The sequence below is a fragment of the Sus scrofa genome, chromosome 7, assembly GCF_000003025.6.
Source record: "Sus scrofa isolate TJ Tabasco breed Duroc chromosome 7, Sscrofa11.1, whole genome shotgun sequence".
NCBI lineage: Eukaryota > Metazoa > Chordata > Mammalia > Artiodactyla > Suidae > Sus > Sus scrofa.
In genome coordinates, this window is record NC_010449.5 from 80,742,629 (window position 1) to 80,756,349 (window position 13,721).

General features: G+C 46.9%; 1 protein-coding gene across 1 annotated transcript in view; it reads right to left on the reverse strand.

Moving 5' to 3' along the window:
* The window catches only part of RYR3 (ryanodine receptor 3), a 568,547-nt gene that overhangs the window by 102,599 nt on the left and 452,227 nt on the right, over nucleotides 1–13,721 (reverse strand). The window contains 8 exon segments of the mRNA XM_021099907.1: nucleotides 3,316–3,437; nucleotides 4,331–4,398; nucleotides 4,927–5,042; nucleotides 7,599–7,722; nucleotides 7,838–7,913; nucleotides 9,269–9,331; nucleotides 9,545–9,691; nucleotides 10,844–10,933. Of these exon segments, the coding sequence (XP_020955566.1) occupies nucleotides 3,316–3,437; nucleotides 4,331–4,398; nucleotides 4,927–5,042; nucleotides 7,599–7,722; nucleotides 7,838–7,913; nucleotides 9,269–9,331; nucleotides 9,545–9,691; nucleotides 10,844–10,933 (806 nt within the window).

Consider the following 13,721-nt stretch of genomic DNA (forward strand, 5'->3'; position numbering starts at 1 on the left):
GCAGTATTGGGTTGAACCAGAAACATTTAAAAAAACTGCTTTTCTCTGTCATCTCCCTCCAGCCTACAGGTCTGACTGGCTGCTGTCCTATCTCGGTCTTTGAAGGTAGGAAATACCGTCTGCTACGCTTTTGTGGTTTTTTGACCCTATTCCATGCTTTCACCCATGTTTTCTATCATGACCCCTTGGAGACCAGTTGCATCCTACTGTTTTATTTTCCACAGCACCAAAGAGAGGGCTTGCACTGTCAACAAAGAGCCAACAGATGTCTCTGAACATGCTCCTGATGGCCCCTACCGAGTATCACCAGGGCTGTCATTTGACCTGTGCTGCTGAAGTTCTTGGGAGGAAAGAGCTCAGAAGGCTGACATTATTTGACATTGGCACAGCTAAACAAGAACTTAGCAGCCTCTTCAGAAAGCAGTCCTTCCTGGGAGTTCCCATCGTGGCTCAGTGGTTAACGAATCCAACTAGGAACCATGAGGTTGCGGGTTCCATCCCTAGCCTTGCTCAGTGGGTTAAGGATCTGGCGTTGCCGTGAGCTGTGGTGTAGGTCACAGACGTGGCTTGGATCCCGCGTTGCTGTGGCTGTGGCGTAGGCCAGCAGCTGCAGCTCCGGTTTGACCCCTAGCCTGGGAACCTCCATATGCTGTGGGAGAGGCCCAAGATATCACACCAGAAAAAAAAAAAAAAAAAAAAAAAAAAAAAGAAAGCAGTCCTTTCTGGTGGAAGAGAAAGAGGAAAAATAGGATAATACCACCTGGCATAGGCCATGAGATTCCTAGGTGAGACTAAGCTGAAGTCTTTCCCAGGGTCTTCCTAAAAATCCCCGGGGAGAGAAGTCTTTAGGGGAAAGCTCAAGTGGAGAAGAAATCCACCACGAGTGCTGGTGGGGGTGAAAACTTGTTCACCTTGAACTGGTTTTCAGTGAATGCCATGGGCCTTTCTGGGCTGTTCCCTGGAAACCACAGCCAGTGTCTCTCCTAGTCATTCATTTGTTCTACAGCAGAAGTAAGTTGGAAACCCTGGCATAGAGCTTAAGGGAGCTCAGAATACTTAACAGAAATTTGGCAGCCAGTTAGTGTGAAATTAAATATGGACTGCTTCTTTTTTTTCCTCTTCCCATGGTGTTTATTTTTCTTCTCGGTATGTATCTGATAAAAGCTAGTGGAGCTAGGAGGATCCTGGAGGCACGTGAGATCTGTTGGCTTGGCTGGGATGAGCTGAGCTGAGCTCTTGTGGTGAAGCCACTTCACTGCTCTGTGTTTTTTGTTTTTGTTTTGTTTTTTAGGGCTGTATCTGCGGTATATGGAAGTTCCCAGGCTAGGCGTCTAACTGGAGCTGCAGCTCCTGGCCTACACCACAGCCATTAGCAACATGATAGCTGAGCTGCGTCTGTGACCTACAGTTCATAGCAACACCAGATCCTTAACCCACTGAGTGAGCCCAGGGATCAAACCCTCATCCTCATCACATAACCCTCCTAGTTTTTAGAATCAGGAGCTGATAAACTCACATATTTCTGGTAAAATGCTTCAAAGTAGACCCACTGTGTATATATACACAAAATAACAGGTTTTTTTTTTAACGAAAGCAGATCCCTGGGTTGTTTGATCCCAATACAAATGTGGGTCCCCTTGCTGTCAGAAGTGCTTTCTCAGGAACGCCAAGGCCAGGACCCAAAATCCAAAAGCCCCTCTTGCTGTTCCCTGTGGGGCCCATGAGTTAGGAAGAAGCATGGCCCTTTGCCCAGAGTCCCAGGCACCTCTCTCTCATCTCAGAATTTGAAGGTGATAAATGAAGAAGATGCCAGGGGAGAGATTCTGGAAAGCACTGGTAAATGGCATCAGATGCATGGGTGAAGGCTGCAAACAAAAGGGGTCTAGAAATGTGAGCTGGTGCAGATACAACTGCTTCTGGGGGAGGGCGGCGGCAGGCACACTGATGGATTTGAAAGCTATTTGCAAGGCTGATCAGCTCCAGGTTGTATTCCAGCCGTGACAAATGGTGCCTGGCTGAACAAATGTTACATTTCCATGAATTAATAATCTAAGAAAAACAGATGAAGAAAACAGACACACCTGCCCTCTGTTGGCTTATCTGAATATCTCACTTTGCCCCTCCTTTCCCCAACTTTTCACAAAATACATTGCTGCATTGCGAAAATACCTAGGAAATCTTTGGTCAGTATCTAGGTGCATCTCATTTGACAGCACAGGCTCCTCCCTGTTTAATAAATATTAATGAATAAGATAATGACATTGTAGAAAAAAATGGCACTTGATCTGGATAGAGAGGGCCTGGCTTTCCTTCTTGCCCTAACTTGGTGCCCTGGTCACTTTAGGCATCTAAGTGAACCTGACCAAACCTCAGCTTCCTCATCTGCAAAACAGAGATCACAATACACAGGTGGTTCTTGGAACTAAAAGTGTTGTGGTGTTTCACAGCCATACTTCCACAAGGGGGCAGCAACTTGTGCCTATGAAAAACTGAGCTCACTGCTTAGCCATGCTGTGCTTAATAAATATTAGCTAAACCCTAAGGCTGAATATCTTCCCAAAGATGCTGACATTCAAGGGCTGGGCCCTTATAAAAAAATAAAGTACACTGTTCACCATCAATGGATGCTCAGGAAGGGGCTGAAAGACTGCTTTCAGTGCAGTGCTTAACACTGCCATTTAGAAGTCTAATCCATCCCTTGTCATCCATAAATCCAATACCCAGAGACCATGAGGCATGGTGGGATCCCTGCCTGATCATGAAGCATATCCTATGTTCTCAGCTCTGCTAAGGCATATGCATGTCATGCCCAGGGGAATGCGAAGGGAGGCCAGTGCTTTTGATGAAAACTTGTTTCCTATCAGGAGTTAAAATTGAATTCACGTCACTCTAGATTTCAAATCTCAGACTATCCACACTGGGAATGATAAGATCTGCTTTTTAAAAAACATTGTAATCTTAAAAAGCCTGATAATAATGGGATTAGAAACAGCAGGAGCCTCTTTCTTCTCAATGTTGTGTATTAGCTCTCCCCAAGCTTTAGAATTACCTTCACCTTTTTCTAAATGTTATTTCAGGACAGAAGTTGACCTAGTATATATATTTTCTCTAAATCCTACAGATGCCCCCAAAGAGTGCCCTTCTCGTGGTTGCCAAACTAATACACAGATAAATGTGAATAAAGTTACTTTCAAAACCAAGATGAGAACCCAAACATCTGAGCTGCCAGTCGTCAGGGATTCACCACTTAGGCCTCAGGTCTGGGGTTTTATATAAGTCACATCAGCACCTTGACCTTCTCTTCTGTAGACTCACCTGGCCACCATTTCTTTCTCCTTATGGGAGGCATACCCACTGCTGCTCAGGGGCTTCAGAGGGGAGGACAGGAAGTAGAGGCGGTGATTGGTGAAGTACTGGTCAACCAGAGGGAGGAGGACCTGAAAGAGGTACCAGAAATGAACTTCTGAGAGGCTGGCCCAAGCCCTTTCTCTGGCTCCTTTGAAAAAGTTCATTCTCAATAAGCAAAAAAGCTTCTCAACACTGGTCCTGGAATTTCCAGGAAACTCTACCCTGTGAATCCCAGTTTCCAACAAATTTTTCCTTCTCTGCCTCTAACCAGAAAGGATAGGGTGGGCCACTGACTAAGGGCCCAAAGTAATGCACAGGCAGCCCTGAGCCAACATTTTCAGGGGCATCCTGCTGGACAGCTGCACTCCGAGGTCAGATGTGGTTTCCTGGACAGGACATGACATCCAACAGTATGCTTGAGGCAGGGTCCAGGACAACTGGCCTTGAGCATCCTGTCTCCGCTTCTTAGAGCGTGGCTACCCCAAGGTCTCACTTGCATTTAGTCCTCTCAGTAGGGTGGTGGGGTCGAGACACCTCACTGGCACCCAAATTCACCTTCTTTCTCTTAGTAATAGAAACCCCTGTGTTCTAGCTGAGGCTAAAATGATTGCATTCTAGCCACTGGGCCTATCCCAGAAGGTGAATTGGGTGCCAGCTTGCCCTCCCCTCTCTTTTCTCCTGTCCTCACAGACGTGGTATAGATGAGTTTGGACCACCATCAGAGACCACGTCTTAGGAGATGGGAGAGCAACAGGAGAGGAAGAACCTGAGTTCCTGGGTGATGGTGTTGAGCAGAGCAGGCTGCCTCCCTCCTCAGACCACCCACCTGCCTCAGGACTGTTCCACAACTCAGAAATACATCTGTCTCTTCAAAGCCTTTATTGGAATTTTGGATATCTTTGTTGGATCTGCTTAACTCATACCTTACATTGTACAGAATCTAAGAAGAAAGTGACTTGGTTAAAGGCAGAGAGTCACTTACCTTGGCAAAGAATTTAATCTCCTGGTCATGGGGAGACTTTTCAGTTTTCCCACTGCTGACAATGGCTTCTACAAAGACAAAAAGGAACACAAATTTGGTCAGAGCTAAAGAAAACAAAAAGAGTCACAGCGTTTTAGAAGAAGATCAGGTTTTCTAACGGCCATGAAAAGGTCATTTGATTTCACAAAATAATAGTTTACAGAGTTCTTTACAACTGTGAGGGTTGGTTGTTTCTTGTGTCAATTCTCTAAGGTTTCACCATCCTTTTTTTTTACTCTATTGATGAGAAAGCAGCTTCAGAGTCATAGGCCACAGCCAAAAAGGAAAACAATGGAAAACTCAGAATACGATGCGTTTGAGAAAAATGACGATGGTTCAATCAAACCCAATAGGGAAACCAAAGACAAAACCGATTTTTTTTTTAAATGGGGGTGAGGGGGACTCTCTGCCACTGTGTCTTCCCCAAGACCCTATGTCTAAACAAATCATGAACAGCTACAGTGTGAAAGCATCCTCCTTTGATAAAGAAATATCAAATTATTTTTGGTACTATCTGAGAAGCATACATTTTTGCAATATTTCACAATGGTACTTACCCAAATGGGCAATAAACTCTTGAGCAGAGTCAACATACTTCAGGATCTTCTTTAAAAACTTATAGGCAAACCTCTTTTCCATGGAGGAGGCATCCAGCTCCATATCCTTCATAGCTCTAGGTTGGAAAGGGGTAAACCCCAGCAAGTAACAGAAATAAATGACAACGTGAGTTCAGTGCTCAGCAGTCTTCCCCAAGTCAACTGTTTTCTAAACGTGAATGGTTATTGTGGCTTAGTGACCTGACTCATCCTTTGATTCATTTCTCCTCGCACTTGAAACGTGCCTCTGTGAGCATGTGACATCCATGCTACAGTCATTTCTGAAAAGATTTTTCAGAACGATCGTTATCATTCATTCAACAAATACTGAGCTGGGAATAAATCAGAGACACAAACTAGAACCCCTGCCCTCATGGAACTTAGATGTGAGCCAACGAACAGATGCAAGTAATACATCAAACAAAGTGTAAATTATATGGAATGCTGGACATTAATAAGTTTTGTGAATCAAAGAAACGCTAAAGCAAGAGGAAAGGGCCCAAGAGTGACTAAAGTGGGAGGGAGGCCAATGTGGATGGGCTGGAAGTGAGCGGGCAGTGAGAGGGGTGCGGGGTGGGCAGTGGAGTCAATCACACAGACTGTCATTAGCATTTGCTTTTGCTTTGAGAGGGGAGGTTGGGAACAGAGGAAGGATGTGATCTGGCTCATGCTCTGGCTCACCCTGTAACAGAATTATTCTAGTTGTTGGGATTGAAACTGACTGTGAGGGCAAGGGTTGAGCCCCGGAACGCGGGTAGGAAGCTGGTTCAGCAAGGATGGAGGCAACAGGGAGGGTGAGAAGTAGTCAGATTCTGGGTGTCTTAAAGGGAGAACCATCAGGATTTCCTGAAAGACTGGATGTGGACTGAGGGAAGAGACAAGGTTTCTGGCTGGAGCACCAGGGCAGCAGGCTGTCATCAAGTGAGGGGAAGCTGAGGATAGAGCAGGTCTGAGGTGTGGGGAGTGGGATCCTAGGAGTTGGCCTCGGGGACAAGGGTGTCACCTCCTCTCCTGTACATCTAAGTGTCCACCACAGGCTCTGGTACTGGGTAAACCTTTACAAAGATATGTTTGCTGAATTCACCATTGTTCCCCACCCCCAACTTCCTTGATTTCCTTTTTAAAGAGGAATTTTTCATTTCTGTGAGCAAGTTTTTTATTGGCAGATCACAGTCTGCATGCCTCTTGGTGTTAAGAACGGGATTAAAATGACGATAGGAGTCTTTCTCAAATGCTTCCCCAGAGGCTGTCTCCTGCTGCCTGACCTTTCCCGCTCAACAACACGGCAAATAAGTTTTGTTTTTTTTTCTTATGAGCTACAATAGAAATATTTGTATAGATTTTTATTTGGGTATCTGCCATTCAATGGCAAAAATTCTGTAGGAAACGAAAAGAAGAAACAGCAGCTGGCTGAGCAGACATTTCTTTCAGGTGGGCTAGCTTATCAGGTTGGGGACCCTGGCCAGTTTTCATTTTACAAAGGACTCAGCAAGCACAGCCCACCACTGACACCTGACCAGCAGGAAAACACATTCTACCTTTAAGACTTAAACAGACCAGACCATGGTCATCTCAAACATGCATCTAGACAATTTTTGTTTTTTTTTTTTGTCTTTTTAGGGCTGTACGCTCAGCATATGGAGGTTTCCAGACCAGGGGTCAAATCAGAGCTGTAGCCGCTGGCCTATGCCACAGCCACAGCAACGCAGGATCCAACCCATGTCTGCCAGCCTACACCACAGCTCTCAGCAATGCCAGATCCTTAACCCAATGAGCAAGGGCAAGGATGGAACCCGCGTCCTCATGGATGACAGTCATGTCCATTGACTGCTGAGCCACGGCAGGAACTCTGCCATCTAGACAATTCTGACAAACATAAGTTTGAGATAAAAACTCTTACAACATCGTGATTCATCCAATCTCCCCAGTGGAGCTGCATTTTTGTTCAGAGATTCTTTAAGTCAGTTAGGCTGCCTATTGTTATTATGGCATTTAATTAAAGATCATGTAAATTGAAAAAAAACAAGTGTGAAGAGAACTGTTGATTCTGTCAGAACTAAGGTGCATATTTTGCAAAGACCTGCAATTTTTTAGTTGCCAAATACAGAATTTTTAAATTAGCTGTGAGTGAGGCAACTGTAAAAGTTAGGGAAGAAATGGGAGGGAAAACACCCCTAGTATATTGTGCTTTCATTGCTCTGTATGTGCCGTAATTTTCACTGCTCTTTAGAGAAGCCCAAATCCTAGAGCGCTGATGATGCATTATGGATGCAGTTTATAGTTCCGATTAACAAAACAACAGACAAAGGTAAGGTCTGGGAGCCTGTAGCACCTTTGTGAATGAATGCATGTTTGCATGTTTTAAGGTGAAATTAAATATTTAAGATGCATATGTATGTATAATTTGTCATGATTCTTTGCTGTAACTGGTTTTTAGCAACTGACATCAGCCAGTCTTGTTTATGTCAGAAGAGAGGGCTTCATGTTCCAAAATAAACATTTACTCATTTCAAAAGGCTTAATTGCTATCCTTTCTCTGATCTGTTTTGCAGGCAGGTGACTAAATACCTGCAGCGGGAGAGACCACAGGTGCCTGCCCTGGCCCCACAAACAACACCTGGAAGGTGACTTACCTAGAAACCACAATGCCATTCACTTGGAGGAACTTAAACAGGTCCTGTGCCTTCTCTCGGTCCCTGAACTTTTCCTTGGCAGTCAAGGTGTCATATGGGACCAAAAGAGGGTGACTGCCGCCACCTGGGGTCAGTAAAGTGAGAGATGACAAAATATTTGGCTCTTCCTTTGCACTTCTGGGAAAACACACCTGCCCCCCAGCTCACCTCCTGCGGGGGAGGCTGTGAACCTAGCTCACCTTTGCTCTCCAGCTCCAGCTTCTTCTTCTTGGCCCAGATATTGTGATAGTTCTCAGCTACCACCTCCACCATCCCCTGTGTCCCACCAGGGAGACGACAGTCAGAGAGAAAGCAAGCAAGAAAAATGGGTTCATATCTGCCAGGCTATTTCAGGCAGCCTCGGGAACACAGCACCACCAAATGCTAACAGCACATTGCTGAGTGTCGCCCATCATTAATTAGCCTGTGCTTATGCACCTCATTAGCTTTCTATCTTCCCGTGCACGCAGAAAACAATTTCTAATTCTGTCCTTCCCTGGTAACTTATTATCTTGGCATTTTGATGCATTTCTGAGAAACACACATTTCCATTGTAAACTGCACTCTGGCGGCACTTCATTTGTCACAGGAGTTGAGAATCCCAATCCGAGATAGGGAGTTGGAAGTCGGGGTAGGGGGGTGGTCAAGCAAAAATCTAGAATCCCTGAAACACTTTCACTTAGCAAACTAAAAATAACCACATATTGGAGAAGCTGCAAATAAGCTTTCTTAAATAGAAGGTGATTTTTTTTTTTAATATGACCACAACCTGAGGCATATAGAAGTTCCCAGGCCAGGGACTGAATCCCAAGGGCAGCTGTGATCTACACCCCGTAACCCACTGCACTGGGCCAGGGATTGAACCTGTGCTTCCACAGCAGCCCAAGCTGCTGCACGCTGATTCTTAACCCACTGTGCCACAGTAGGAACTCCTAGAATGCATTTTCATAACATTCATAAAATAGTGTCCTGCAATGAAGGGTGTACTTGGGCAAGAAACTTTGTCTAAGGTCCAAAGGGTTAGTCTGATGGAATCTCTGGGGCCGGTCACAGCCACCAACCCAAGCCTGTGGGAAGAATGGGGGGAGGCAGCTTAAGGCTTTTAATTTCATCCTCTTGGTTGTCTGTCCCTAAATCCTGCAATAGTTGCTTATCTGCACCATCCCGAAGAACTCAAGTGAATTCACCATGGGATGTGCAACTATCCTCAAGGTTGGGGGAACCCACCAGGACCAGGCCAGCACCCCTACTCAGGCAGGGGTTGTCGCTTATAGATTTCTCCCAACTGTTGTTAGTTTTGTTACTAGCTTCTTCTCCTGGCTGACATAAGTTCTGTTCTGAGTTTTGCTAACAGTAGCTTGCTGTTTGTTCTTCCTTTTACTGAATCATTACCTGTTATGGTGTCCCTGGAAGAAGTGCAAAGCTCACCTTCACAGGTGATTGGTTAATTCTCCTGAGACTGAGACTGTCTTAGGTGAGCAGCCTCCGCTCAGTATGGCTTTCCCCAGTTTTGATATGTTTAGCATTCTTTCCCTTCTGTTTTTTTTTTAAACTCTCTGGAGGGTAATACGGCCTGCACTTGACAGGTTTAAGAAAACAAGTTACACCGTTCTGCAGGTATCGGCACTGACCTGGAGTTCTCTGGACAGCACGACATTGGAGAGGTCCAGGGGAGCAGGGCTGTAGCTGTTGCCCTAGGAAAGCAAAGGCAGAATCCCTGGGTTTCCCATTATTTACCTTATTCTCATTGGCATCTCCAGCTTCAGATGCCAGAGATGTGCCCACCAAGATCCTCAGGGCTCATGGGTGGTGGCTTCACCTCTGATACCACAGGGAGGGCTTTCCCAGATATCCCCCCCAGGTTCTACTGGCCAATGGTAGGCTGGCCTCTGGGGTGACCGTCATACCTGGCTGGCCTGGGACACGCTTCGAAGCTTCTCGTTTTCCCGCTGTTGAACTAGGGCTTCTCCCTCTTTGGTCCTCTCCACTGTCCAGCCTACAGCCAGCATGGTTTTCAGGGACTCTCTGGCAGGCCAGCGATAAATTTCCTTCTCCTGGAAGAACATTCGAGCAGAGTGGAAGAGCCGTGCAGGGCACGCCCCAGCATTCTGGCTGGCCCATCTCCCCAGAGAAGTCACACCCTTCAGTGAATGGGGGCTAACTGGCTCCCGCCTCCTCTCAGTGGGTCAAAATGCCCTCTGCAGCCTCCTGCCTGAAACACACCATCAGTCTTTCCGAGGTTGGAAGTACCAGACACTGCAGTCTCCTGCTTCTAGAGGGAATGTGCTAGACATTAACCACAGTTTGTGGATAGGAGCCCAGAACAAGAGTGACTTCCTCCTCCACCACCTCCCAGCTCCCATGCCCCAGTCCTAGCCTTGAGGCAGTCTTTACCCACTCCCGCCAAGCCCCACCCCTCCCACTAAGCCCCACCCCTCCGCCAAGCCCCCCACTGCGCTGGTGTCACCAGCCTAGGTCCCGCCGCTTCCTCCCCATAGGGACTTTTCACGTTCTCTGGTAGGTATTTAAGATGGGACTTGTCAAAATGCATCTGCACAAAACTCTCCTCTGAGCTTGGAGAAAAGACTTCAATTTAGACTTCTCTTTTCAGCTATACACAATTTTATAGTTGATCAACATGCATATAGAGATACACATCTTTACCTAGGCTTTACACTAGGTCCAAAACCTACAAAGAACTCTCTTACTGACCGCAACATAGGAATTCAGAGTTGAGTTGAACCAAATTTCACAATTAAAAAAAGGAACCTATCCATATTTCCCTGGGAACTCTCTTTTCTATTTCTTTTATCCATCAAGATTGGAAGTCCTTTCTATCTAAATTTTCTCCAACAATTCAAGTGTTCCCCTGCCAGCCCTTGCCTCAACAATCTAACAAAAGTCCCTCTTAGCTCAGCGATGAGCAAAGCACAAAACGCGTTTTGGCCCAGCCTCTCAGTGCTGACAAGTGCTTCCTTCTCCAATTGGCTCTCAGAGCCAAACAGCAGAACAGGAGGCTGGGCTTTTGGAAACTGGTCCTGGGGCTGTGGCCCACCAGTGAGCTCCTGAGGAGTCTTCTGAGTCCTGGAAAGTCTCTAAGAAACTGGACAGCAAATGTGCCTTCAACTCCTCTGCCATCGGACACAGTTCCCAGGGAAGGGAAATCAGCACGGCCACTCAGAATTAGTGGGCAGCCTGGTCCTTACCTTCTCCGTTAATGTCTTGAAAGGCCTGATCAGTGGATGGGTCTTCACATTTTCATCCAGGGAAATTCCATATTTCCATCCATTCTGACTCTGTAGAAATGTTCTCAGTTCAAGTATCCTTAGCACCCAGACAGCCCCACTTAGGTGACCCAAATCCCAGCTTCTACTTTCACTGAACAGATGGAATAATGGAATGTGGCAGAGCTTGAAAATTTCTCTCCAAAATGTCTAATTGATCCTTTAAGGCTGTCAGGCTTTGTGCCCCCTGAATTTTGAACCCTGCTCCTTCATTGCTTCTTGTTTTAGTTGCTGTCCTCTCCACTTAGCCACTTGTGTTTCAGGCCCACTACAGATGGAAGGATGCGTCCAAAGACCTGAGAACAATGCTTTTCAGGTCAATGTGTCACAATCACGAGCAAGGAGAGCTGTCAAGGCTGAAGACTGAGGGGCACTGGACCCACTGCCCACGGCATGGAGGAGGCTGCTCAGTTTGCACCCCTTGTCTGCCACCCCTAGAGCAAAACTGTGCCAAGGCATGTTTCCTAAAGTCATAGAAGTTTAAGAATTTCAGACTCATTCAACAAATACTGGTTGAATGCCTACTAGAGAAGGTGCCAGACTCCATACCAGGCACCATGGATACAGAGATCAGGAAGAGTCTGTTTTCCACAACCTCATTCTCCTCCCCACCCCACCCCCAAGACTTCTGACTGTGCTTTCTCAGTCTCTGCCTCTGCCTCCTTGTCAATGTGCGTTATTTCTTTTTTTTTTTTCTTTCTTTTTTTTTTTTTGTCTTTTTGCCGTTTTTAGGGCTGCTCCCACGGCATATGGAGGTTCCCAGGCTAGGGGTCCAATCAGAGCTGTAGCCGCCAGCCTACACCACAGCCACAAGGGATCTGAGCCGTGTCTGCAATCTACACCACAGCTCACAGCAACACCGGATCCTTGACCCGCTGAGCAAGGCCAGGGATCGAACCCACAACCTCATGGTTCCTAGTCGGATTCGTTAACCACTGAGCCATGACGGGAACTCCAGTGTGCATATTTCTCAGGTGTCTGACCCTTCTCAAGGCACATTCTTCCTGGGGGTCGTAATCTGGGCCCCTGGGTCCTAAGTGGACTAATCCTGAATCCGTATTTCTAGCCCAGATCGCCCGCTAATGTCCATACCTATTTAAGCTCTGCCTGACTGGCCACAGGTACCTCACAACAGGTCTGAAACAGAACTCATGATTTCATTCATTTTTTTTTTTTTTTCTTTTTAGGGCCGCACCCATGGCATAAGAAAGTTCCCAGGCTAGGGGTCAAATTGGAGCTGCAGCTGCAGGCCTGCACCACAGCCACAGCAACGCAGCTCCAAGCTGCATCTGCGACTTGCACCATAGCTCCCGGCAATCCCAGATCCTTAACCCACTGAGTGAGGCCAGGGATTGAACCCGCATCCACATGGATACTAGTGGGGTTCTTAACCTGTGGAGTCACAACGGGAACTCCAGAACGTGCAATTTCACTCCTCGAAGGGGCTCTTCCTCTTGGGTTCTCGGCATCTCCGTGAATAGCACCAGCTCACACTCACTCTCCAAGCCAGAAACACAGGAATCTTCCCTGGCACCCTCTGCCCTGCACCCGATTCATGTGTTCAACCTCTCAGACTTACCTATCTGCCTCTCCCTTGCTTTCCTGCCAGCATTTTGGCTCAGGCCACCATCACCTCCCACGTGGCTTCTTCTCCTGCCTCCAGTCTCTCCACTTCTCACAGATTCCATTTTATACAGCACTGTCAGGTGATTTTTATAAAATACCCTGATCGGGGCACTCTGCTGCTTTAACAATTTCTGACTCCCAGCTGCCATCACAGTAAAATCAAAAGTTCAAACTCCCTCCTGCCTCTACCACTGGAGCAGCAATCTCACTGGCCCCTCTAGGCTCACGTCCTGCCCTTTATGGGAACTGCTCATCCTTTACCACATACTGTAGGTGTCAGGAGCTTGAGGAGGCATTCCTGGACCCCCAATACTGGACTGGGGTTCTCCTGGGTGCTCTAACCCTGACCTCATGCCCATCACAGCCCGGCACTGAGCGACTGGTTTATCTGGTTTCTCCCACAGACTGTGGGGTCCTTGAGAGCAGGGGAAAATACTTTTTTCCCTGTCAGATTATCAGTGCCACCTGGCCATGGTGAGCCAGTATGAAGCTTGCAGGCTGGTGGGAGAGAGATTCATCAAAAGTACCACACCAGTAAATGCACGGTTGGTAACTGGTGTAAATGTCTAACTGTTGTAAACACAATTAGATAAGACTACTATAAAAATACTTGGAGGGAAAAGAGCACGGTGCTAAGAGAGCTTCTATCTGAGAAATCCAAGAAAGAGGCATCCCAGGAATGCATACTTGGACAGGTTTTAAAGGAGGAAAGGGTGAGTAATATATGTGTGAGTATACTTGGGTACGTGGCTCAGACGGGGGTGGATCCAGGCATATGTAGAGTGTGTGTGTGTGTGTGTGTGTATGTGTGTGTGTGTGTGTGTGCTCAAGAGTGAGAGTGAGAGTTCACTTAAAAGAAGGGGATGTGGGAGTTCCCGTCATGGTTCAGTGGTTAACAAACCTGACTAGCATCCATGAGGATGTGGGTTCAATCCCTGGCCTCGCTCAGTGGGTTAAGGATCAAGCGTTGCTGTGAGCTGTGGTGTAGGTTGCAGATGCGGCTCAGATCCTGAGTTGCTGTGGCTGTGGTGTAGGCCGGTGGCTACAGCTCCGATTCGACCCCTAGCCTGGGAACCTCCATGTGCTGTGGGTGTGGCCCTAGAAAGACAAAAACAAAAAGGGGGAGAGGAATGTGGTCGGGGGGACAGAGGGTAAAGGGAGAGAGGAGGCTAGA